General features: G+C 42.6%; 1 protein-coding gene across 1 annotated transcript in view; it reads left to right on the top strand.

The window, feature by feature from the left end:
• SERINC5 (serine incorporator 5) overlaps window positions 1–23,122 on the top strand; it is a 58,563-nt gene that overhangs the window by 33,205 nt on the left and 2,236 nt on the right. The window contains exons 3-10 of the mRNA XM_088443929.1: window positions 721–899; window positions 4,683–4,765; window positions 6,193–6,286; window positions 7,299–7,510; window positions 8,242–8,337; window positions 11,712–11,838; window positions 16,085–16,151; window positions 22,229–22,268. Coding sequence (XP_088300055.1) covers window positions 721–899; window positions 4,683–4,765; window positions 6,193–6,286; window positions 7,299–7,510; window positions 8,242–8,337; window positions 11,712–11,838; window positions 16,085–16,151; window positions 22,229–22,268 — 898 coding nt within the window. The remainder of the gene's footprint in view (window positions 1–720; window positions 900–4,682; window positions 4,766–6,192; window positions 6,287–7,298; window positions 7,511–8,241; window positions 8,338–11,711; window positions 11,839–16,084; window positions 16,152–22,228; window positions 22,269–23,122) is intronic.

Raw genomic sequence — 23,122 nt, 5'->3', positions numbered from 1 at the left:
TTAGAGCCAGGGCATGCTGGGATGTGTAGTTTTACAACAGCCGGGTGGGTCGCTTATTGCCCACCCCTAGAGATGTCACGCAGCACGTTACAGAGAATAGTCACTTACAGCAGTCCTTGCTTGTAGTGGAGCCAGGGGCGTTTCTTGAGAGGAGGGGGCCCATGTGCAGTCTCCGACACGGGCCCCCTCCTCTCTGTCCGGCGTCCGTCAGCGCACTGAGCTGTGCGCGGTCAGCGCCGGAGTTATAGACTCTGGGCACTAGAGTGCTCCCAGAGTCTATAGAGGATGCGCTGGTCACCGGGAAAATGACCACTGCGGCCATTTTCCAGTCGTTTTTACAGCGCCGGACCCCCGCCCGGGAGAGGTAAATAATTCTATGGGTGCAGGGTGTGCGGTGTGGGGCCCCCCTGGGCCCATGTTCCTGCACCCGTTATAGATATGCCCCTGATTGGAGCTTACAAGCTATTTTCCCTACAAAATTATGTTTTGTTTTCTTTAGAAAGTGGATGTAAACCTACGCAAACATGGGGAGAACATAAAAATGCACTAACGTTTACTGGGGGGAATTCAGGCAAAAGCGTTGTTGTAGGATTAATAATATGATCTACATTACTTAATAATTGAAACAATTAAACCTATATCCGTGGTAACATGAAATGTTGGTAAATCGTCTGTTTACACTGGGTCAGTGACGGATGTTTTCTGTGTCCAATGTGGCAGATTCCTTTTTATGAAGACATCTGCCAGCACCTGCAGGCGGGAGAGAACTGCGAGAGGCTGGTTGGGTACTCGGCTGTGTACAGAGTCTGCTTTGGGATGGCTTGCTTCTTCTTCCTACTCTTCATCATAACCATAAACATCAGAAGTAGCAAAAGTTGTCGGGCCAAACTCCACAATGGGTAAGCAGAAGTGGGTTGGTAACAGGATGCGGATGCTCTGGATCACAGCAGTCAGAATCTCGACGCCAACATCCCGACAGGGTCAGAGTACAGACAATTGTCGGCTAGTATTCTATCCTCCCCCTCTCCCTAACCCAACCCCCCCCCCCCCCCAGTGCCTAAACCTAACTTTTCCCTACCCTAATCCTCACCCCTTAGTGCCTAACCCCTAGCCATACATGCCTACTCTCCCGATTTGGCCGGGAGCCTCCCGAAATTCGGGTGCCGCTCCCGGCTCCCCGGAAAAGTAGGCAGGCCAGTCCCCCCCGCAATGTAATGCTAAACCCCCGCTGCGGAGGGGCTGATGACGCGATTCGCGCTGAATCGCGTCATCATAACCCCACCCCCCGCATAGCAATGCCGGAAATATCGGCATTTTGTTGTGGGGGGCGGAGCCTAAATGACGCTATTGTGTGGCTCCGCCCCCCAGTCCCACCCCTAAATACTTGTAAAGTACCCGGCCACGCCCCTCTATACAGGCCCCGCCCCCTGCTACACCGACCTGGCTGCTTCCTCCTGGAAGCAGCCAGGATGTAGGCAAGTATGCCCCTAGCGCTAACCCTCCCCCCAACCCCGCTACTTATCTTCGGGATTCTGGCGTTCAGGATGCCGGCGCTGGGATTCTGACAAGTGTTAGGATACCGACATTCTGAGCGCCGGAATCCCCACAGACGGTATATAGAACGCATCCTAAGTAGAACGCCTAATGACCTGTCTATGGGCTCACACATGTCCCCATAACCTAGTTTAGTCCTCCTTAAAAAGAAATACATTGTTACCTGAACCCTATAACTCACATGGCTTATTTTCCCATAGTTCAAGTTCCTGGTGCATCCAAATAATGTACATGTCATAAATTTGCTGTGTGTTACATTTTTTTTCCAAGGGTGTCCTGGATCTTTATATTAAACAACTCAGCGCTCTTCGATGTAGTATAATTGTATACCACAGTATAGCTGCGCTGTGATATAAATATCAATTGGTCTTATAGTGTGATACTTACATTTTAAAGGGCCACTGATCCTAAGGTTATTATCCAATCTAGTAGAAGGTATCTTGTCATCTTTGCAGTAGAGCAATGGGACCTTGTGACTGTCTTTATGTCATGTCATATTTGTTGTTTTTATACAGTAGTTCATGTGGCATATGTGTCCCTTTTAATGTTTCTATTACATTGGATTTTGTGTGTATTAAAAATGCTACTTAGATTTTCCTCACTGTGGAGCGTCATGGAGAGTAAAATTGTCTCCTGATATGGCTGTCTGGTGTTGGGACAGGGGGCACAGGAACCAGGGGTCAGTGGGGTGGTTGGTGATGAAGGGGGGGATGCTACACGGCATGATAAATACGTAATAATAATCTTTGCAAAAAAAGAATTGTGGAGTAGATATATCAAACCTTGGAGAGAGATAAAGTGGTGAGAGATAAAGTATAACCCAATCATCTCCTAACTGTCATGTTACAGGCTGTGTTTGAAAACTGACAGGAGCTGATTGGTTGGTACTTTATTTCTCTCCACTTTCTGTCTCCAAGCTTTGATACATCTCCCCCTGTGTATTATATATTATAAATAGAAATATTAAAAGGGTTTGCACAGAGGAAGAGAAATGGAGGCAGGGTGAAATGGATGAGCATTTGAGAGTTTTGTGTGACCTGTCCTAGGGGGAGATGTATCAAACCGTAAAGAGAGATCAAGTGGATATGTTGCACATAGCAACCAATCGGCTTCTGACGTTCATCCATCTAGCCCAGTCTATAAAATGACATTTAGCAGCTGATTGGTTGATATGTGCAACTTCTCTACTTTATCTCTCTCCAAGGCTTGATACATCTACCCCTAGGAAAGTTATTCATAGAAAAATCTGCAGTGTTGGTGGCCAAAAGGTTCCAGAGAAACAGACTTTGTTGCCTTCTAAATGCATTTGCCCCTATGGATGAAAATGGAGTGGTTGGGGAAAAGGAGAGCTCAAGAGGTGTACGACAGCCACAATTTCAACACGAGAATGTCAACTTAGTCGTAATGTCGACATTGACCATGTCGACATGAATATTACGTTGACATTGATAGAATGTCGACATACTGGTTTTATTCTCATCCTGTCCCTATCCCTCAGTCTCTTGGAAATGTTGACATTATGATAATGTCGACATTTTTCGATGTTGATATTCTGTCAATGTTGACATTTTTTAAGTGTCGACATTAATGATGCAACCATTTTAGCCATGCTGACATCATCAGTTTTATCCCTCTACTGTCAATGTTGACATGCTCAATGCCGACATAGTGACAGCATACCGTAAAGAGAAGTGTGGGGTATTTATTAGTCAGAAGCCAATACTGTTAATAGTATAGTTATTGGGAAAATAACATTTCATACCAATAAAATCAGAAATTTGGAATATAAAGAAATTTTATAGAAATTCTAAAACAATTATAAGTAGGAATTAAAAGTTGTATGTGGGGAAAACAAGACTCCTATCTTTAGTGACCTACTGCATGTGGACATCCACATCCATGACCTGTTATTCCATGCAACGCTCCTCGGTGATGAAAGGCTAAGCCTCATGTTTGTAGCACATACACATACCATCTCCTACAAAGCTGAGCGCATCCGTGTTCCTGTACTTCCCCTAAAGTCCACATGGAGGGCCAAAGGCATCCCACTGAGAGTCTAGGACGACTCCCAGAGCCTGATTCAGTAAGGATCGCTATTGCAATTACATACGCAGATCGAGCGATTGTTAGCCACTGTGTATGCACCGCACTGCGTGTGCACTGCGATCGCACTGCAATTGCGGACGTACTGAGGCACCCATTGCAGAGTGAGTGACAGGCTGTGAGCGTTTGGGGGTGATGACGGGTGAGTGGTTTTAAAACCGCACACGTTTATTCTGTTTGAATGCAGTTTCCTGCATAAATTTAGCCACTGCGATTGCATACACAGCGTGAGCACTCGCTGCGTGCGACGAGACTTGCAGTTTCTGCGGCTGGTAAGACCTGGTATAAATGTTGCGTGACAGGCCGATGTGCGTTGATGTTACTGATGTATGCGCCGGAGTGCGAGGTAGTACGGATGTGAGAAAGCCGCAGTGGGCGTCTCTATGCCGGATGAGCTATGGCAGGCATTCGCATACATTCGCAGCTGATTTCCGTGGGAATTCGCAGCTGCATACGCAATAGCGATCCTTACTGAATCAGGCCCTTGGTCTCCACCACCTCAGGAAAGTCCTGTTTGTGGGCTAAAATGGCTCTAGCCTGCCAATGCTCCTTCAGTTCTCACTCTCCACCACTTTTAGATATTTTATCCTGCAATACTAAAGCCTATTATTACATGTGGGGGCAGAGAGATGGCATTTATTCAGGAACGCTGCACTGTGCCCTGCACCCGCCATCAGAAGGTGCAAACACTCCAGTCCCATCCATAATAACCATTGATTATGAGAACAAAACTATACACTCCATGTTATTTTCCCCCTAAAGGGCTCCAATTTTGCAGCTTTTAAGTGAGCCTGCATTTGGGCCTGGCCATCCTTATACATGACACTCTGCAAGGCATGAAAAAAAACCTTTTTTTTTTTTTTTTTCCTTCAAATCTTTTTTCCCATACATCTATCCCAGGTCCTGTTACTACTCCATTCAATTTGAATGGATTAAACAAAACTTGTTTTAATACTGTATTTACGATGAATTTACCTACAGGACGTACTAGATGAGGTAACAATCTCATGTGTTTGTTTTTGCAGTTTTTGGTTTGTCAAGTTTGTGATCCTCATAGCGATGTGTTCGGGGGCATTCTTCATTCCTGACCAAGACACTTTCCTCCTTGGTAACTCTACTTGTTTGTTTTTTTTTCACCTCATTCTTTGGGTTATGAAATGACTGTTTTATTTATATAGCACCAACATGTTCAGCAGCGCTGTACAATCAAATTTACCTAAGCACATTGTTTCCTGCTTTAGAGAAGCTTGCAGTGCAATTCCCCTCTACCACAGGTACACAAACATCTGGGCCAATCTAGCCACCATTGGCTACCAGTATGTCCTTGGGCTATGGGGGCACGGGGACAGAGCACCCAGAGGAAAGCCATGGAAAGTGGGTGGAAACCTATAAACTCCACACAGATAGCACCCATGGTCCGGATGCCATTCAGAGCACCAGTACTGTGTGGTAAAAATGTACAGAGAAACTAAACCAACCCTTGTAGTAGCCACCGGCATCTACACTGTCATCATTTGTACGCTTCGCCCCTCAGAATATCACAGGTGTGGTGGAAGGGGTTAAAATTTAGTAAGAAAACCATTGCATTGACGTTATCAGCAGATGTTTCCTGCTGAGCAGATAACTTACTGACTGTATTCTGTTTGCACAAAGTCATAAGTATCCCGACCGTAGCGGATAGATTCTTATATTGTGCTATTTTTACTTATTGCTACTGAAAGGTTATTTAAGTGCCACATGAATGAGCAGCTTGAAGTTATAACCTATTATGTCACCATTTCTAATGCAGGGATCCTTATGCCGTTTGCAGAAGCAAATAAGGCTGTTTATGTGCTAAAGCAGGTATGCAGAAACATTGGCGCATTACCACTCATTTCCCTATATAACGGTTTTGCACATTTCTACACCTAGCTGACCGGGCATGTGGCTGGTTGTGGTCATCTACAGCAATACGTCTGATCATGTGACTAAATGCAGGAACAGGATTCTGATTTCCATTACATGATTTTCATATGATCAGCAATGTGCGGAGAAACATTCCTTAGTGTCACACGTGCTTGCACAAAATGACCTCATTGTCACATTTCCTATGAGCGGATGATTGGTTGCTGAATATTGCATTAGTCTGGGCGGATTCTGTGTCCCTTGGCACCTTTTAATACGGTAAACTACATTTCTGTGTTCACAATTCAACTAAAACTTTAAAATGTTCAAATGTGACATAATGTTCTCATATCTTCATTAAGAAATAAATGATTCTCCTACAAACCATGTTTTAGGAATAGATTTTTATTAAACTAAATGCTGTGGTAGCTTCAATCTAGCGACTTGTGCAAAGCTTCTCTGCAAACGCACCTGAGTGCCTGCCATACGCATGGAGGAAATAGGGGCACTTGCAGAGAATGTGCCGAGTACAACCCATCATATATGGCTGGTGCAGTAAATGAAATCCTTGGTTTACATGTCTATGGCAATTACTGCGCAATACGCTCTGACAGTGCCACATGAAGACGAGTTGTGTTTTCTGTTTTGCAGTGTGGCGCTATATTGGCGCCTTCTTCGGCTTCTTCTTCCTTCTGCTCCAGCTCATGCTGTTGGTGGAATTTGCTCACAAGTGGAATACCAATTGGTAGGTGTCTATTATAAAGATGGCTTTCTATTATATTTAGCAAAAATTATTTTTTACTATACTATTAGCGGACTCTAAATGCCCCACATGCTGGTACTTGCGGTTTGCCAAGTACCAGCATGCGGGGGAGGCTTGCTGGGGTCTTCTAGTTATATCGTAAAAGACAATATTATTGATTATATTTTTTACACAGTCAACCTGGCACCCACCGCCCAGGGGTGTCGAGGATAGCGCCGGGCTATCAGCATAGGCCTGGGGTGCTCTGGAGAGGGCGAACCTCCTTATTGGGGGAAGTCTCCACCCTCCCAGAGATCCCCGGCCTGGGCTGACTAGCGGTCAGGTGTGACTGCTTTGGTCGGGGGACTCTGTGAAAGGGTTCCCCGGCTGTGGCATTACATCCCTGCTAGAAAGAGTCTGGTGCTGGTTTTGAAAACTACAGGGGAACCTTACTCATTTTGTCCCCTGTATTTCCACAACCAGGACTGGCTCACTGAACCCGGTGCTGGCTGTTGAAAATACAGGGGCACCCTACTTTTTTTTTTTTCCCCTGCATTTTCACAACCAGGACTAATTCAGAAAAGACCAGCTTTTAGGGGGGAACCCCAGGTAAATTTTTTGTTTTGTTTTTAATTTTGACATCTTACTATTTTATTTTATTTTTTAAACACCAAAGCAACCACGGATCCCACTGATCTGTGAAGGCTTCTGTATATAACTTGCACCTTGTAATGAAACTCGCAATACAAGGTGCAAGTTTGTCGTCAGTTGAACTCGCATGCGAGTCAAGCTGTTACACTAAAACTCTCCCCCTATTACATTGTGCAAGTCGCGGGACAAACTCGCACCTTCCAAATGTGCGAAGAGGTGCAAGTTTGAACTTGCCAAAAAACTTGAACCCTATTACATCCCGCCCTTGATTTGAAATTGTCAACCAATGTAGTGATATCAAGATACATAATTTCTCCCAGTGTAATGTCCCTTTAGTCATCCATTCAGTCTTTTTCTTTATCAGGAATGCCGGAAAAGAACGTAATAAACTCTGGTACGGAGCTTTGGCACTGGTCTACCTAATGCTGTACACGATCGCTGTAGGGGCCCTTATACTACTATTTTGGCTGTACACACACCCCGAGCACTGTACACTCAACAAAATCTTACTAGGAGTCAATGGCGGCCTCTGCCTCCTTCTAACCCTGCTGTCCATGTTGCTGTCTGTACTAAAAAGTAAGTGGCTTATTTGTTTTATATTTATTTTCATATAATTATTTATTTTTTAAACTTATTTATTTCCAAGGTTAAACATTCTTACACAGCCAAGCATATAGATATGTGTACAGAAAGAGCATAACGAGAAGATTGTAAAGAGAATCAATGTGTGCCAAAATAATGTAGAGCAGTCGGGACAAGTCCGTAATCCGGAATTTTCTTTGTGTTTATGGGGAAGATGGGAGGAAGGACAGATGAGGAGGAAAGTAAGGATAGAAGGAAGGGGGGGGGGGGGGGTCAATTAAATAAGTAAGTGTTTAATAACGGTTGGGTCATTCAATATTATAATTTATGTATTTAGGACGATATTGAATAATGTACTTTAGTATGTCTTTAGCTCGTAAATCTCAGTGTGCTTAATTAGAATACCAACCTTGACAGTATAACTTCTTAAAGGAATATGGTAGTTTTGTAGACCTATAGTTCTTTTATATTCAAATGGAATATTCCAAATGATCTACTTTGTCAACAGAACTTCTGATTTAGTTTAGCCTGTTGCTTAGATACACTCTTTAGGTAAGTGTACCTAACAAATACCCCGATATGATAAAAATGAAGAACCTTCTCTGTTTGGGGGATGGTCATGGTCATCATACCTATGTCAACAGGTTTGAATGCTACAGTAGATATAGTGAGAGTAGTGTGGTAAATAATAGTTATATTTAGGTATGTTTTTTGCTCTCTTTAAGGCAACACGCAGACTGGATTGCTGCAGTCTGGCGTCATCTGCTGCTATGTGATGTACCTGACTTTCTCTTCCTTGTCCAACAAGCCCCCGGAGTTCAGTAGGTTTTACCATCGTTGTTGTCTAAATATGATTTTTGAGTGTAGTCATAACTGATAAAATCTGGTCTTCCCTCTGCCTTTATAACCATCATACTACAGTCTCACTTTACTTTCATTGTGGCAGTCAATAAAATGTAATTATCTAAGTGAATAGCCATTAGTTGGAGGTGATGACGATCTTCAGGTACCAGTATGCAGTATGAAACCCATCTTCATACTGGTTTGTAGTATGAGACAGCCGCCACTCTGCATTACTGTGATAGGAACATGCTGTATTGTGTTAAACGGACACAAGGTTATGTGCACATCTTATACCTGCATTGATTACATTAAATATGAAATAAATATAGGAGAATACAAACAAGACATACTGCCTTTTATTGAATGACAGGGAGCTCTGATTTTATTGTATGTTATATGTACCATAATGCCTTATGTGATTTTATGCTGACCACAGTAATTCGGTTCTATGCGTGCACATATTTAATAACAGTACATTTTATGGTACTTGTGTACTTTACGGACTCATTGCAAGTGTCCAACACTCAATAATAATAATAATAATAATATCATCAATCATGGTAATGTCTAAATCCCCTTCACGGAGAGGACCCTGACGTCATCAGCCAGTGTAGAGCGTCATTCCCTACCATCCAAGTGGGCATAGAGGGGGAATATAACTTTGTAGCGAGCCACCGAGCCTGAAGCATAGCGAGCCTGCGAGGGGACAACTTTCTTCTTTAGGTTGGGACAACTTTCGGTACTTGTGTACGTAAAATACACAAGTACCATGTAAAACATTCATTGGGTTCTCTCTGCAATGAGTCCGGAAAGTACACAAGTACCCATTTTATATACTGCCTTTCTCCTAATAGGACTTTCATCTATTTTGCAGAGGAAGAGACAGACCTCTTGGGGGTGCGTTCATGGCCTGATTTAGAGATGGACGCTAATGCGATCGCAGTTGCGATTTTGTTTGCAACGAAGCTGCAAAAATATGTCAATGTTAGCAAAGATCACCCTAGCACAAAGACGCCAACTGCTGACTTCTTACCTGCGTACGACAACGCATACCTGCGTAAATATTGGTAACATCGATGCATATCGGCGGCCATCTTGCCCTTGAGGCAGGTCTGACCTGCTGCAGCCTTGGGAGCTCTTCTGACACGCAGAGCTGCGTATGCACTCGCAGTGGCTAATTTATGCACGCCCATGTAACAGTGTTTAAACGAACCAGCACGCCTGCATTTTTCTGACCAAGTCCCCGTTGCCACCCCCACACGCTGACAACCTGTCACTCACTTTGCGATGGAATCCTGTCTGTGTCCGTACTCTCAGTGCGATCACTGCGCATGTGCAGTGCGGCTTTTACGCATGCGCCATGGCAAACAATCGCTCGATCTGCGTGCATAATTGCCATTGTGTCCATCTCTGAATCAGGCCCTCAGATGCTATTCAATGTACTCATTTACATCAGTCTATGCCCCATTGTAGCTTTCTGTCTAAACTCACTAACATGCATACACATTGGGGCCCATTTCTCTCAGAAGACCATTAACCTACAAGTATTTCTGGGGAGTTTGTGTGAGGAAGCCATAAAGATATGGTGAAATTGTACAAATGTGGTCATTCAATAATCATCACAAGAAAGTTTTTAGAGTGCCCAGTACTGAGAAGAATTGCTGTCCTCTTATACGTGTGAGCATTGGCCAACTATATTCCCCAATTAAGCATTTCAAACCTTGATTTTGATTGGGTATCATTATTGCCCGTGCCAGAAAATGGCCGGCTTGGCTGACAGCATCATCATGTGTGCGACCAAGTTTAGATGCCTATTTGAGTACTTGGCACTTGTGGAATCCTAATGCAAAGGTCAGTGACTGATTATATTAATCACAATGCAGTCCTGTCCTGATGTCTATTCATAATTAGTTTTTAGAGCTTTTTTTTTTTTTTTAACTACATAAGGGAAGCTTTTACTCGGGCATTCCTGCTTTGTAACATAATGAGGAACAGCTGATGTTCACTTTATCTTGAGGTTTAACTATGTATTAAAACTGCAGAAAGCGCAGAACTATTTCACCAGCTGATCTAACCTGGTGTGAGTTCTCCTATGAGTTAAATGGGTCCTACCATGTGTGAAACCCCTTCTGAAACTTGAGGTCCAGCCAATTTAAAAGGCTATGTAACCCTTTAATAAATACGGAATCGGTATGGGATGCCGGCAGTCGGGAACCCGGCTGTCAGAATACCGACACCGGCATGCCGACAGGGCTATCATACCGACACTTGTTTTTTGGTATGCTAACCCTCCCCCCTCTCTTTACCCTAACCTTCTCTTTTTGGTGCCTAACCCTAACCTCCCCCTCCTAGTGCCTGAACCTGACCTCCCCCTCCCCGCACCCTAAACCTAGCCCTCCCCCTTAGTGCCTAACCCTAACCTCCCCCCCCCTAGTGCCTGAACCTGACCTCCCCCTCCCCGCACCCTAAACCTAGCCCTCCCCCTTAGTGCCTAGCCCTAACCTCCCCCCCTAGTGCCTGAACCTGACCTCCCCCTCCCCGCACCCTAAACCTAGCCCTCCCCCTTAGTGCCTAGCCCTAACCTCCCCCCCTAGTGCCTGAACCTGACCTCCCCCTCCCCGCACCCTAAACCTATCCCTCCCCCTTAGTGCCTAACCCTAACCTCCCCCCCCTAGTGCCTGAACCTGACCTTCCCCTCCCCGCACCCTAAACCTAGCCCTCCCCCTTAGTGCCTAGCCTAACCCTCCCCCTAGTGCCTAATCCTAACCCTGCACCCTAACTCTCCCCCCCCACCCCATTACTTACATTCGCTATCCTGGCGATCGGGATATCGGCGCCGGGATTGTGATATGCATCGGGATTCCAGCGCCGGTAATGAGTGACGGCATCTCTGCCGCCGGTATACTGACTGTATCCCAATAAATACATGTAAATACGTATGTTCTATGTTGTATTTTCTTTAATATACGGTATAAGAATGGTGGAAAAGGAGTTCAGGAAAAATTCTTAGTAACTTTTTCATCACGTTGTTATTACATTTGTTTGAGATTCCAAACCACTCCATACTGGTATAATGTGATTACCAGTTCCCCTATCCGCTCCAAGCCAATTCACATTGTGAATTTGCAGGGGGTTGAAATCCTATTGACCACTGCAAATGAAGTAATAGCTGGGAGATTGCATTGGATGCCTATGTACTCGTATATATACCAAGCTGATAGCAAATAGGTAAAGTGCAGATGTTTTCTTTTCACTGGTGATTTCCTTTCCACAATATGAGCTGCCAGTGTTTTTATTGTTCCATTGACCTGTACATAATTATAGAATATCTGTTTATTGTCTTACTTTTCAGTTCTGGATGAAAATGGAAAGAACATCACAATCTGTGTACCCAATATCGGGAATGGTATGAACCAGGATGAACGGCTGGTGTCATGGCTGGGCGCTGCCATTATGCTTGGCTGTATATTGTATTCTTGGTGAGTGTTTCCTTTAGCAGTGTGCAGACCCATGCCGTTCAGTGCCTGCAATATGCCAATCCAGCTGTGTTAGAGTCCAGCAATACTTGCTACTACTGAGACTGGCATTTCTTCAGGCCACATATTTTCTGTGCCCCTCCTCAGGGTCAGACTGCCCATCTAGCACTTCTGGCAAATGCCAGATGGGCCAGTCCGGTGTTAAACCCTGGCCGAGCAGCTCCGCCTCCGGACGCGCGAGTGCAGGGGGATTGCCAAGGCTGATCAGCAGCCCCAGTCCGCCCCTGCCCCTCCTACATGAAGTACACATTTAATTAAAGAAAAAAAAAGGTAGTCATTTAATGAATTTAGTGGGTCTCTGTGACGAGTAGAGAATGATGCAGGAATGTAAGTGACATAGGGGGTGATGTATCAAATCTTCGAAAGAGATAAAGTGGAAAAGTTGCCTATTTCATAGACTGGCCTAGATAAATGATAGATATTAAGCTGGTTGCTATGGGCAACTTCTCCGCTTTATCTTTCACGAAGGTTGGATACATCTCCCTTTTAGGGAGAGTGGGAGGGTGTATGTTGCTGTAATAAATCTGATACTATTTTTATAAATGTTGTTATTGTTTTTCTGATAAAGCTGTGTAAAATAGTAATGTCACATTAATAATTTATATATATTGTGTTAGTTATTGTCTGATTATAAGCAATACGGAGGATACCATCATATGTCCCTCTTTAATTTTCAACTCTGGGCCATAATACCCTTAATCTGCAATTTAAAACTGGATTGTTCTAAGTTTTTGGTCTATGGGAACAGTATTATAGCATTATTTCCCCAAAAATGTAATTGGGGTTGTATAAATCTTGTGCCAATAATGGCATCATGGAGTTCAGAATAGGATCTTACTATGAACTCATTCACAAGTGAGGCGCAGATTGCCTGATGTAAGAAGTACAGTGGTAGAGGCTGATGCTTCCTAGAAATCGGGCATAGGTGGTGCTTTTTGGGGACATTGCCTGGGCACAGCCAGTTTCACTCTGCAAACAAGCTTGAATTTTACACCAGCTTTAAGATGGCACACTTCAGGTTTCATCCTATATATTTTGCACCTTTGCCTGATTTCTGAGCATTTTGCCTCATATAAAAAAAGAAAAAAAGAAACTTCAAACAGAGTTTTATGTTATTAAGAATGTTCTGATGTCCTCTCAATGCCAACATGAGGCTAAACAGTGCAGTCTCTTTTTGAAGAGAAGTTAAATTTAAGTTAGGGGATGGTTTAACTTTCATAGGACATTTACACTTTACCACGCTGTACTTTTTGAGATGTTTCAATCTTTTTGCATACCAAGTGCACTTCCAGAATATAAGCGTGCATCCTGTATTTCATTAGAACCAAACACCAGAATATAAGCGTGCATCCTGTATTTCATTAGAACCAAACACCAGAATATAAGTGTGCATCCTGTATATTGTTAGAACCAAACACCAGAATATAAGTGTGCATCCTGTATATTGTTAGAACCAACACCAGAATATAAGTGTGCATCTTGTATATTGTTAGAACCAAACACCAGAATATAAGTGTGCATCCTGTATATTGTTAGAACCAAACACCAGAATATAAGTGTGCATCCTGTATATTGTTAGAACCAACACCAGAATATAAGTGTGCATCTTGTATTTCATTAGAACCAAACACCAGAATATAAGTGTGCATCTTGTATATTGTTAGAACCAAACACCAGAATATAAGTGTGCATCCTGTATATTGTTAGAACCAACACCAGAATATAAGTGTGCATCTTGTATTTCATTAGAACCAAACACCAGAATATAAGTGTGCATCCTGTATATTGTTAGAACCAAACACCAGAATATAAGCGTGCATCCTGTATATTGTTAGAACCAAACACCAGAATATAAGTGTGCATCTTGTATATTGTTAGAACCAACACCAGAATATAAGTGTGCATCTTGTATATTGTTAGAACCAACACCAGAATATAAGTGTGCATCCTGTATTTCATTAGAACCAAACACCAGAATATAAGTGTGCATCTTGTATATTGTTAGAACCAAACACCAGAATATAAGCGTGCATCCTGTATATTGTTAGAACCAAACACCAGAATACAAGTGTGCATCTTGTATATTGTTAGAACCAAACACCAGAATATAAGTGTGCATCCTGTATACTGTTAGAACCAACACCAGAATATAAGTGTGCATCCTGTATTTCATTAGAACCAAACACCAGAATATAAGTGTGCATCCTGTATACTGTTAGAACCAACACCAGAATATAAGTGTGCATCCTGTATTTCATTAGAACCAAACACCAGAATATAAGTGTGCATCCTGTATTTCATTAGAACCAAACACCAGAATATAAGTGTGCATCCTGTATACTGTTAGAACCAACACCAGAATATAAGTGTGCATCCTGTATTTCATTAGAACCAAACACCAGAATATAAGTGTGCATCCTGTATACTGTTAGAACCAACACCAGAATATAAGTGTGCATCCTGTATTTCGTTAGAACCAAACACCAGAATATAAGTGTGCATCCTGTATTTCATTAGAACCAAACACCAGAATATAAGTGTGCATCCTGTATATTGTTAGAACCAAACACCAGAATATAAGCGTGCATCCTGTATATTGTTAGAACCAAACACCAGAATATAAGTGTGCATCCTGTATTTCATTAGAACCAAACACCAGAATATAAGTGTGCATCCTGTATTTCATTAGAACCAAACACCAGAATATAAGTGTGCATCCTGTATATTGTTAGAACCAAACACCAGAATATAAGCGTGCATCCTGTATATTGTTAGAACCAAACACCAGAATATAAGCGTGCATCCTGTATATTGTTAGAACCAAACACCAGAATATAAGTGTGCATCCTGTATTTCAATTGAACCAAACACCAGAATATAAGCGTGCATCCTGTATATTGTTAGAACCAAACACCAGAATATAAGCGTGCATCCTGTATATTGTTAGAACCAACACCAGAATATAAGTGTGCATCCTGTATTTCATTAGAACCAAACACCAGAATATAAGCGTGCATCCTGTATATTGTTAGAACCAAACACCAGAATATAAGCGTGCATCCTGTATATTGTTAGAACCAAACACCAGAATATAAGCGTGCATCCTGTATATTGTTAGAACCAACACCAGAATATAAGTGTGCATCCTGTATTTCATTAGAACCAAACACCAGAATATAAGCGTGCATCCTGTATATTGTTAGAACCAAACACCAGAATATAAGCGTGCATCCTGTATATTGTTAGAACCAAACACCAGAATATAAGCGTGCATCCTGTATATTGTTAGAACCAAACACCAGAATATAAGCGTGCATCTTGTATATTGTTAGAACCAAACACCAGAATATAAGCGTGCATCTTGTATATTGTTAGCACCAACACCAGAATATAAGTGTGCATCCTGTATTTCATTAGAACCAAACACCAGAATATAAGTGTGCATCTTGTATATTGTTAGAACCAAACACCAGAATATAAGCATGCATCCTCTGTATCGTTAGAACAACACCAGATTATTAGCGCTCATCCCCTGTAGAGTTAGAAACAAACACCCAAATGTAAGGGTTCTTCCCTATTACAGTGATTCCCAACCTCGGTCCTCAAGGCACACTAACTGTCCTGGTTTTAGTGATATCCATGATTGTGCACAGATGGTTAAATCAAAATAACTGAGGTACTAAATAAGTCACTTGTGCTCAAGTATGGCTATCCCTAAAACCTGGACTGCAAACACCAGAATGTTAGGGGAAGTGGAGGTGTTGCCCATGGCAACCAATAAGATTCTAGTTATTTATCTAGCACCTACTAGAAGATAAAAGCTAGAATCTGGTTGCTATGGGCAATACCTCCAATTCTACAAACCCGCACTTTAGTATATGTGCATTCTCTATATTGTTAGGACCAAACACCAGAATGTAAGTGTTGCATTCTCTATATCGTTAGGACCAAACACCAGAGTATACTGTAAGCGTGCATTCTGTATTTCATTAGAAACAAACACCAAAATGTAAACATGCATTTTCTATAGCTCTAGAAACAAACACCAAAAAGTAAGTGTTGAACCACCTTCTCAGTAGTTCCAAAGAGTTAAAAAAAATTGTTTCCCTTATTGGAACAAAAGGTTAGGAAGTAAGTGTGCATCTTTAGTTATCATTTTTAATCTTGTTGACATCATATTGTTTTGCAGTCTCACCTCTACCACACGCTCAAGTTGGGATGCCCTAAGGGGTAGATATGCCCCATCTGAAGATGAAGTAAGTTCTTGAATGCTTAAAGGATGTTTAATAACATAAATACTTTAATTTGTGAATACAAAAAATCCTGTCCGTTTACTTTTAATTATATTTAAATTGTATTAATGTCCCGCTATGATGATCACATCTTTGGCAAAAAAAAGTAATTCCCATAACCGCTTACAATAGTATTGGTTGGATGTCACTAAGTAAAATACCGCGTGTATCTGACCTATGTGGAGTTTTGAAGTGCTCAGCTGTCCGGCCCTAGTCTCCTGCCTATGTCCTATACTGCCTATGTCCTATACTGCCTATGTCCTATACTGCCTATGTCCTATACTGCCTATGTCCTATACTGACTTCGCATAAATTTGTGAAATTCTCCCAGTACTAAATACTTGGGTGTAATCTATGGTTCCCTGAACAACTCTTTATCTAGTGTCCGTATTGCTTATTGTGGGATCCAGGTCATCTCATGTAAATTGCCCTGTCTCCCCTTATATTTTGTCATGTGCGGTGGCTTTTAGCAGTGCAATGAGGGAAAATCTCTTATAGCCACTTTATTTTATTGTAGGTGTTAGCATAATGTCATTCTATAATGCAGCTACGGTATCTAAGACTTGGTTACAAAATGAGACTAAAGTCCTCAATGACAATGAGAATTGATGACTATCTATCTGCAGAACACTCCCCCATTAGCGATAGGTCCAATAAGGGGAATGGAGGGGACAGCGCTTTTAGGAAACGTGGAGAAGTCTGATCCGTATCGTACTACTGCTGAGATTAGCTTCAATTCCAGGGGAGAGGATATTGTCCTGGTGACAGACCTCGCTGATAACATGACCCTTTATCCAATATCTTCTACACCAGGGCTATTCTGTATGTGACCCTTTAGCTGCTGTGGAACTCCTTATTCCAGCATGCCATGCCACCGGTTTTGCATGCCCTAATAGCAGAACTGTGGCAGGGCATGCTTGTGAGTGAGCACCCGACAGAATATGCTCACTGAGTGAAGGTAGGCTTATTGCGCTAACTGTACTCCCTCACATAGCAGATGCCAATGAGTCATGACCTGCTTATGCCAGCCGGGATAGCCAGCGGTCAGTGGTGCCTGCGGTGTAAGCGAGCAGATTGAGTCCTCCTCATCTCTTTTCACACCGTCCGTGCTGGGATGTTGAGTAAGAGACCAGTGGTGTCTTCTCTGTGAGATGAGAGAGAGGCTGTTAATCCTTACACAATGCAGGTGCCGCATTCCACTCACTCACAATCGCGATGTACATGTTGGCCAGTGTGAGTGACCAGAAGGAGAGACTACTATCAGTCACACAGTAGGCATACTGATCCCACGGCCATTGTCCTGGCACATGTGTATGGTTACCTGTAGCGGCTGTCAGCTGAGAGCGTCTTGTGGGGCTGCAAAAGTGCGTCTCTTTATGCCCAGTATGACTTCTGGTAGTGCTGCACACAGAAAAAAAGAGATTTGCCCCCCAACACACTGCAGCAAAAACAATACTTAAATCCTACATGATGATAGCGATTCAGAGGTATTAGTTACATACATTTGCAAATATATGAATAAGCGCCAGGCCAATCGTCAAGGCTCCTCTATACTGGCGTCCCTAGCATTAAGGGGTTCACGTCCGAGAAGCAAGGCACCCCAAAAAAATTCCAACCAAGGGCCATCCCCAGGGCATCACACGAAAAAGGGAAAAAGGTGATAGTGAAGTATAAAGTAAAGATGTGCAAGTATAAATCAATAAGTGTTCATGAAATGAGAAAGAATTAAAATGACACAAATAATATACAAACAAATAGAGAAGTGATAAAGGTATTCTATGTGAATTAAGTGGTGATGCCATGAGAAAGGCCCAGTCAGAACCCCCCCGGGGGCCCCACTCCCAAACGCTCACCCCAAAATAATTATTGCTACATAATGGTAGCACCCACTCTGGGTCATATAATTACAATTGATGTACTGCATGATAACAGTACATATATAAGCTGAGAACTAACCTACCTTTTTTCTGTGTTCGGTGTAACCCCCGCCCTTTACAAGCACATGTGTTATGCAATTAAGCTGATCTGAGCAACTACCATTTTTTTTTTTTTTTTTGCAAGTTCTGGTAGTGCTGCGCCAGGAATTCTGTCTGCCCATCAGAGCTGATGTGTCCTGTGTGACAGGCAAGGGTCCCTGGGGATGCCTTTGTGCCCAGCGGCATTGTCTGTATATATCTGACTTGTATTTAGAATTAGAAATAACATAAAAATATATGACCACAGATGTTTAGGTTAAATATACATTTCCTCCTCTGGCTCTTTGAAGCGTTGCCAGCTAGTGTGGGCGTGCGTGGCTATGCTGTATATGATTCTGTTATCAGCAGTACACTTCTTTCCTGCGCCCTCGCATTATATAGCAGTCTAATCCCTTAACAAGAAGCTGCTGTTTGCAGCTGGCAGAGCTGTAATGTCAGACGCCAGAAGCTTCTTGTTAAACAGATTAATCGCAATTAATCAACGGAAAACCTTTACAAACCCTGACTAACCGGCAGCAACCGAACTACTAGGAAACCCCCAGCCATCTGTATTTTAAATTTGTCACAGATGTGTTTTATTAAAAAGCAAATCTATTGTTAATGTCCTGTTATTTTCTAGAAGCTTAATGAGCTGAAAATTCCAGCACTACTGAGAATGTCACCTCCCTGATTATTATACACCGATAGCTTCAGTCTGCAGCTGCTGGATAAGGACTAGCTTTGTAGAAGCTTTCAGATACATTACTGATTGGCCGATAGCTTTTCTCTACTTCTACAGAATCCTGCAAGCTTGCACTACAAAAGAAAGTCTGCAGAGACCAACAGAAGATGCGCTATTTTGTTTTTATCTCCTGTTTATGTAACTGTCCATCCCTTCAGCCTATGCCATCTGTAATGGCATTAAACTGTCATTGCCTGAACGATGATGCTAAGCTTTATACATGCTCTAGTGAACCAACATCGGCAGGATAGCTGGTCACCTCTACCCAGAATGCTGCAATTGAAGCCTGACTGCTGCCTATAACCGCCCTGACAACCGAAACTTTAAATCTACTCAGCTATGTGTTTGTCTACACAGTGGCTTCTCTAGGATACTGGCGTAGTAATTGCCTTATTACCAAGGGCCATTCACATCTATTATAGACACTATGGTAACTAGCCACTACCCACAGTACACATTTTTAGATCTCCCACCCATTCTAAAAGCTGTGTATGCTGTGTCCAGGACGTGCCAATTCTGAAATTGATGGCATAGTGAAGTTACCTTACATGAATGGATATTCTTTGTTTATGTACCACAAAATGAAGAAGATTAAATGATGGCACTTTTTTTTCCATTGGTAGCCTGTTTCTTTGTTATAAGCTGAGCCGTATGCATTGGATTTAGCTGAATCTTGAGGCTAGCATACATTTCATCACCGTGCGCCTGTGCCCTGCCAGATGTGCAGACTCATGATTTCCTGGCCCGACTTTCTATTTATACTTACAGCAGAGACTTCTGACAATGTTGGATAGTATATGAAGCTCTGTTTGGTTGTAAAGGCGCCCATACACTGTGCGATATAGCTGCTATATCAGCCAGTGTGCGCTCCCATGGGATCGTACATCGCACCTCCAGATCTTACTGCATGTTCATTTGATCTGGGGATGCAATTTACGATCCACTGCAGCTCTATGCGGGTGGGGGAAGAGGCAGTCGGCCACCCAAACGCACCGTGTGTGGGGACCACCTGATATGTCAGCCATCAGATCGCAAGTCGCATCGCAAGGTGCATATCGCACCGTGTATGGGGGCCTTAAGGGTATATATACTCACCAGCATCCAGTCACTATTGTAAAACACTGGACCAGGGGTATTCAACATGCGACTCTCCAGCTGCTGTGGAACTACACATCCCAGCATGCCCTGCCACAGTTTTAGCATACCCGAATAGCAAAACTGTGGCAGGGCAAGCTGGAATGTGTAGTTCCACAGCAGCTGGAGGGCTGCATGTTTAAAACCCCTGTACTAGACATTGTACCTCCTACAAGGTTGTTGGTTTTATTTTGTTATTATAGTCAGTTCTAGAGAGTAGTATAATCTGAAATAATGCCTTCATTTGGCCCGTGGCGCAGTGCATTGTTGGTCAGTGACAATGGGTTGTGCGTATTCATTACTTACATTATAGAGCAGTGGTCCTCAGGACGCCACACAGTTCACTTTTTGCAGGTCAACCAGCAGGAGCACAGGTGTAGTCATTACTCACTAACACATTTTGAACACTCTACAGCTGGAGCTAATGATTTCACTTGTGATTCTGTGTGGAGACCTGGAAAACATGCTCCGTTTGGGGTCCTGAGAACCCAGTTTGAGAACCTGTGTTATAGAGGATTTGGATGCCACTTGTGATTTGTGGAGTGTGAATGAAATAGAATGCTGCTCAGATTGGGTGAGCACACTGGTATGATCAAACTGTGACGTAAAGCAATGTACACTCTATATCCACTACTTCACCATTTTAATGCAGCTTATACGCTACCAGAGCAGCTGTAGACAGACCATAACATTGATGTGGAAGCTATGATCATGTGCTGGTGAATTTGCCTGTACTGCCTCAGAGTAAATAGTATGCGTTAGGAAAACTGTACTGCACCCCAGTAATGTTGAGTCTGTATGAAATAAATATGCATAACAGTATGTTTATGTGAACACCGGGGAAGGAGGGCCCTCCTCATGGGAGATCTAGTGGATAATGTGCAGTGCTGAGTCAAGAGCGTGTTACTCAGAGTGGAGATTGGGACTGGTGTTAGGAAGAATCGGGAGGGTACTATAGGTGAGAGAGAATGGTTGGCTCTTGTAAAGAGAGTGGCTTTCATAGAACATTTAAGTGTTTGTATGCTGTGGCCTGTGGGAGAGTCTGATCATTTGTTGGAGTTAATTTCATAGGTTGGTAAAGGCATGGGAGAAGTCTTGTAGGTGGGAATGAGAGGGGATTATCCGAGGTGAAGCTTTGTAGATGAAGGAAAGTAATTTTGATTGTTTTATGGATGACCTAGGGAGCCAGTAGTTTGCAGAGTGGTGCTCTAGGTGTGGAGGAACAAGGGAAAGGTCCATGTTGCCACTGCATTTAGGATGAACAGAGACAGATGGGAGGGGAATGCCAGTTATGAGGAGATTGCAGTCTTTAGACTGGAATTGATGACGAATGGGTAAGAGTTTGGGCAGCATATTGGGTATGAAAATGGTGCATTCTAATAATATTGCATAGGTGAAAAGCAGAGGGGTGAATACAAGGCTGTTGAGTTGGTAGACTGGAAATTGCAGTGTTGAGAGTGAGGAACATTTTAGGGGAGCTGGTGACTCTGGGAGGGGGAAGATGAGCACTTTTTTGGACATGTTCAGCTTGGGATATCCATGTCAGTTGGTCACACTGAATAATGGAGAAGGGGTGGGGAGGTATGTTTGGGTATCATCAGTGTAGTGGTAATACTGGAGGCCAAATGAGCAAATTATTGCACCATGAGAAGATGTGTACTGTGAGAGAAGCAGAGGGGCCGTAACTGAGTTTTGCATGATGGAGTGGAGGGGAGGATGTGCCAGAGGTAGGGACAGGCAAGAAGCATTTCGGAGAGAGCTGAAGTGAACCAGGAAAGAATTGTGTCATGAAGGATGATGAAGTCTAGAATGAGAGGAAGGTTCAGGGCAAGGAGAAAAATGACTAGGGTGTTGGATGTAACTGGAGATCAGGCATAGAATTCTGCTCTGGTGCTGGGGAAGAAAACTTTTTGGGCATATATTGTATGTTGGTCTTAGCGCTAATAGCCAAAATATCAAAATCACTAAACAGAGTCCGTTACTTCCAATTTCTTCATTGATTTTTCTCTTTGTTTTATGTTTCATAATTGGGGGAAGCTGGAACCTCCATGTTGATTATAATCCTACTACTCTCAATAAGCAAATTGCTTTTTAATTCACTAATTACACCTTGCTGTAAATTCTGAGTAAATATACTGCAGCAAGAGGACGTAATGATAAGCCATTGTGTCCTGCAGGCAGCTTTATGTTCTGTGTCTGTGTCTTTTCAGGTGGCGCGCTGTTGCTTTTGCTGGGGTGGAAGAGGAGTTGGTAAGAATTTTTTTTTTATGGTTGCTTAATACAGATGCGTTAGTTACTACAGTACAGGTTGAGTCTCCCATATCCAAATATTCTGAAATACGGAATATTCCGAAATACGGAATTATTTTGGGATGACTGAGATAACGAAACCTTTGATTTTTGATGGTTCAATGTATACAAACTTTGTCTCAGGCACAAATTATTAAAAATATTGTATAATATTACATTCAGGCTGTGTGCATAAGGTGTATATGAAAAATAAATGAATTTCATTTCTGTACACAAACTTTGCTTGAGCCACAAAATTATTGAAAATATTGTATAAAATGACCTGCAGGCTGTGTGTATAAGGTGTATATAACACATAACTGCATTCTGTGTGTATGTTTGGGTCCCATTCCCTAGATATGTCATTATGGTATGCAATTATTCCAAAATATGGAATATTCCGTTATCCAAAATACCCCTGGTCCCAAGCATTTTGGATATGGGAGACTCAACCTGTACTGTATCTATATTTTCAGCATTGTGACAATAAAAGCTGTATAGTGGCTAATGTGTAAGTAAAAGGATTTCTGAGTGCACTATTAAGTGTAAGCAATGCTCTGCAGAATTCTACATCCAAAGAGCTGCAACTTCTATTCTATTGAGCAGTTGATTTTGTATTTGTGTTATTAAAGGATGTTCCTAACTACAAAATCAGTAATTGCCTGATCTCAGCAATGCGCCATTGTTTACATTTGTCCTGTCACACTTGATACTTGTCTTGGATATTGATTAAATAAAAGGTGTTTAGCAGCCTGTTGGATAAAGAACAATTGTTGGCACAAATGTAGATCCCTGACTGACTTTCTTGTCTTTCT

This window comes from Taudactylus pleione, unplaced genomic scaffold (assembly GCF_031769625.1).
Source record: "Taudactylus pleione unplaced genomic scaffold, aTauple2 ptg000336l, whole genome shotgun sequence".
In the NCBI taxonomy this organism is placed as follows: Eukaryota; Metazoa; Chordata; class Amphibia; order Anura; family Myobatrachidae; genus Taudactylus; species Taudactylus pleione.
Note: the sequence above shows the minus strand (reverse complement) of the source record. Positions and strands in the feature narration are given on the sequence as shown.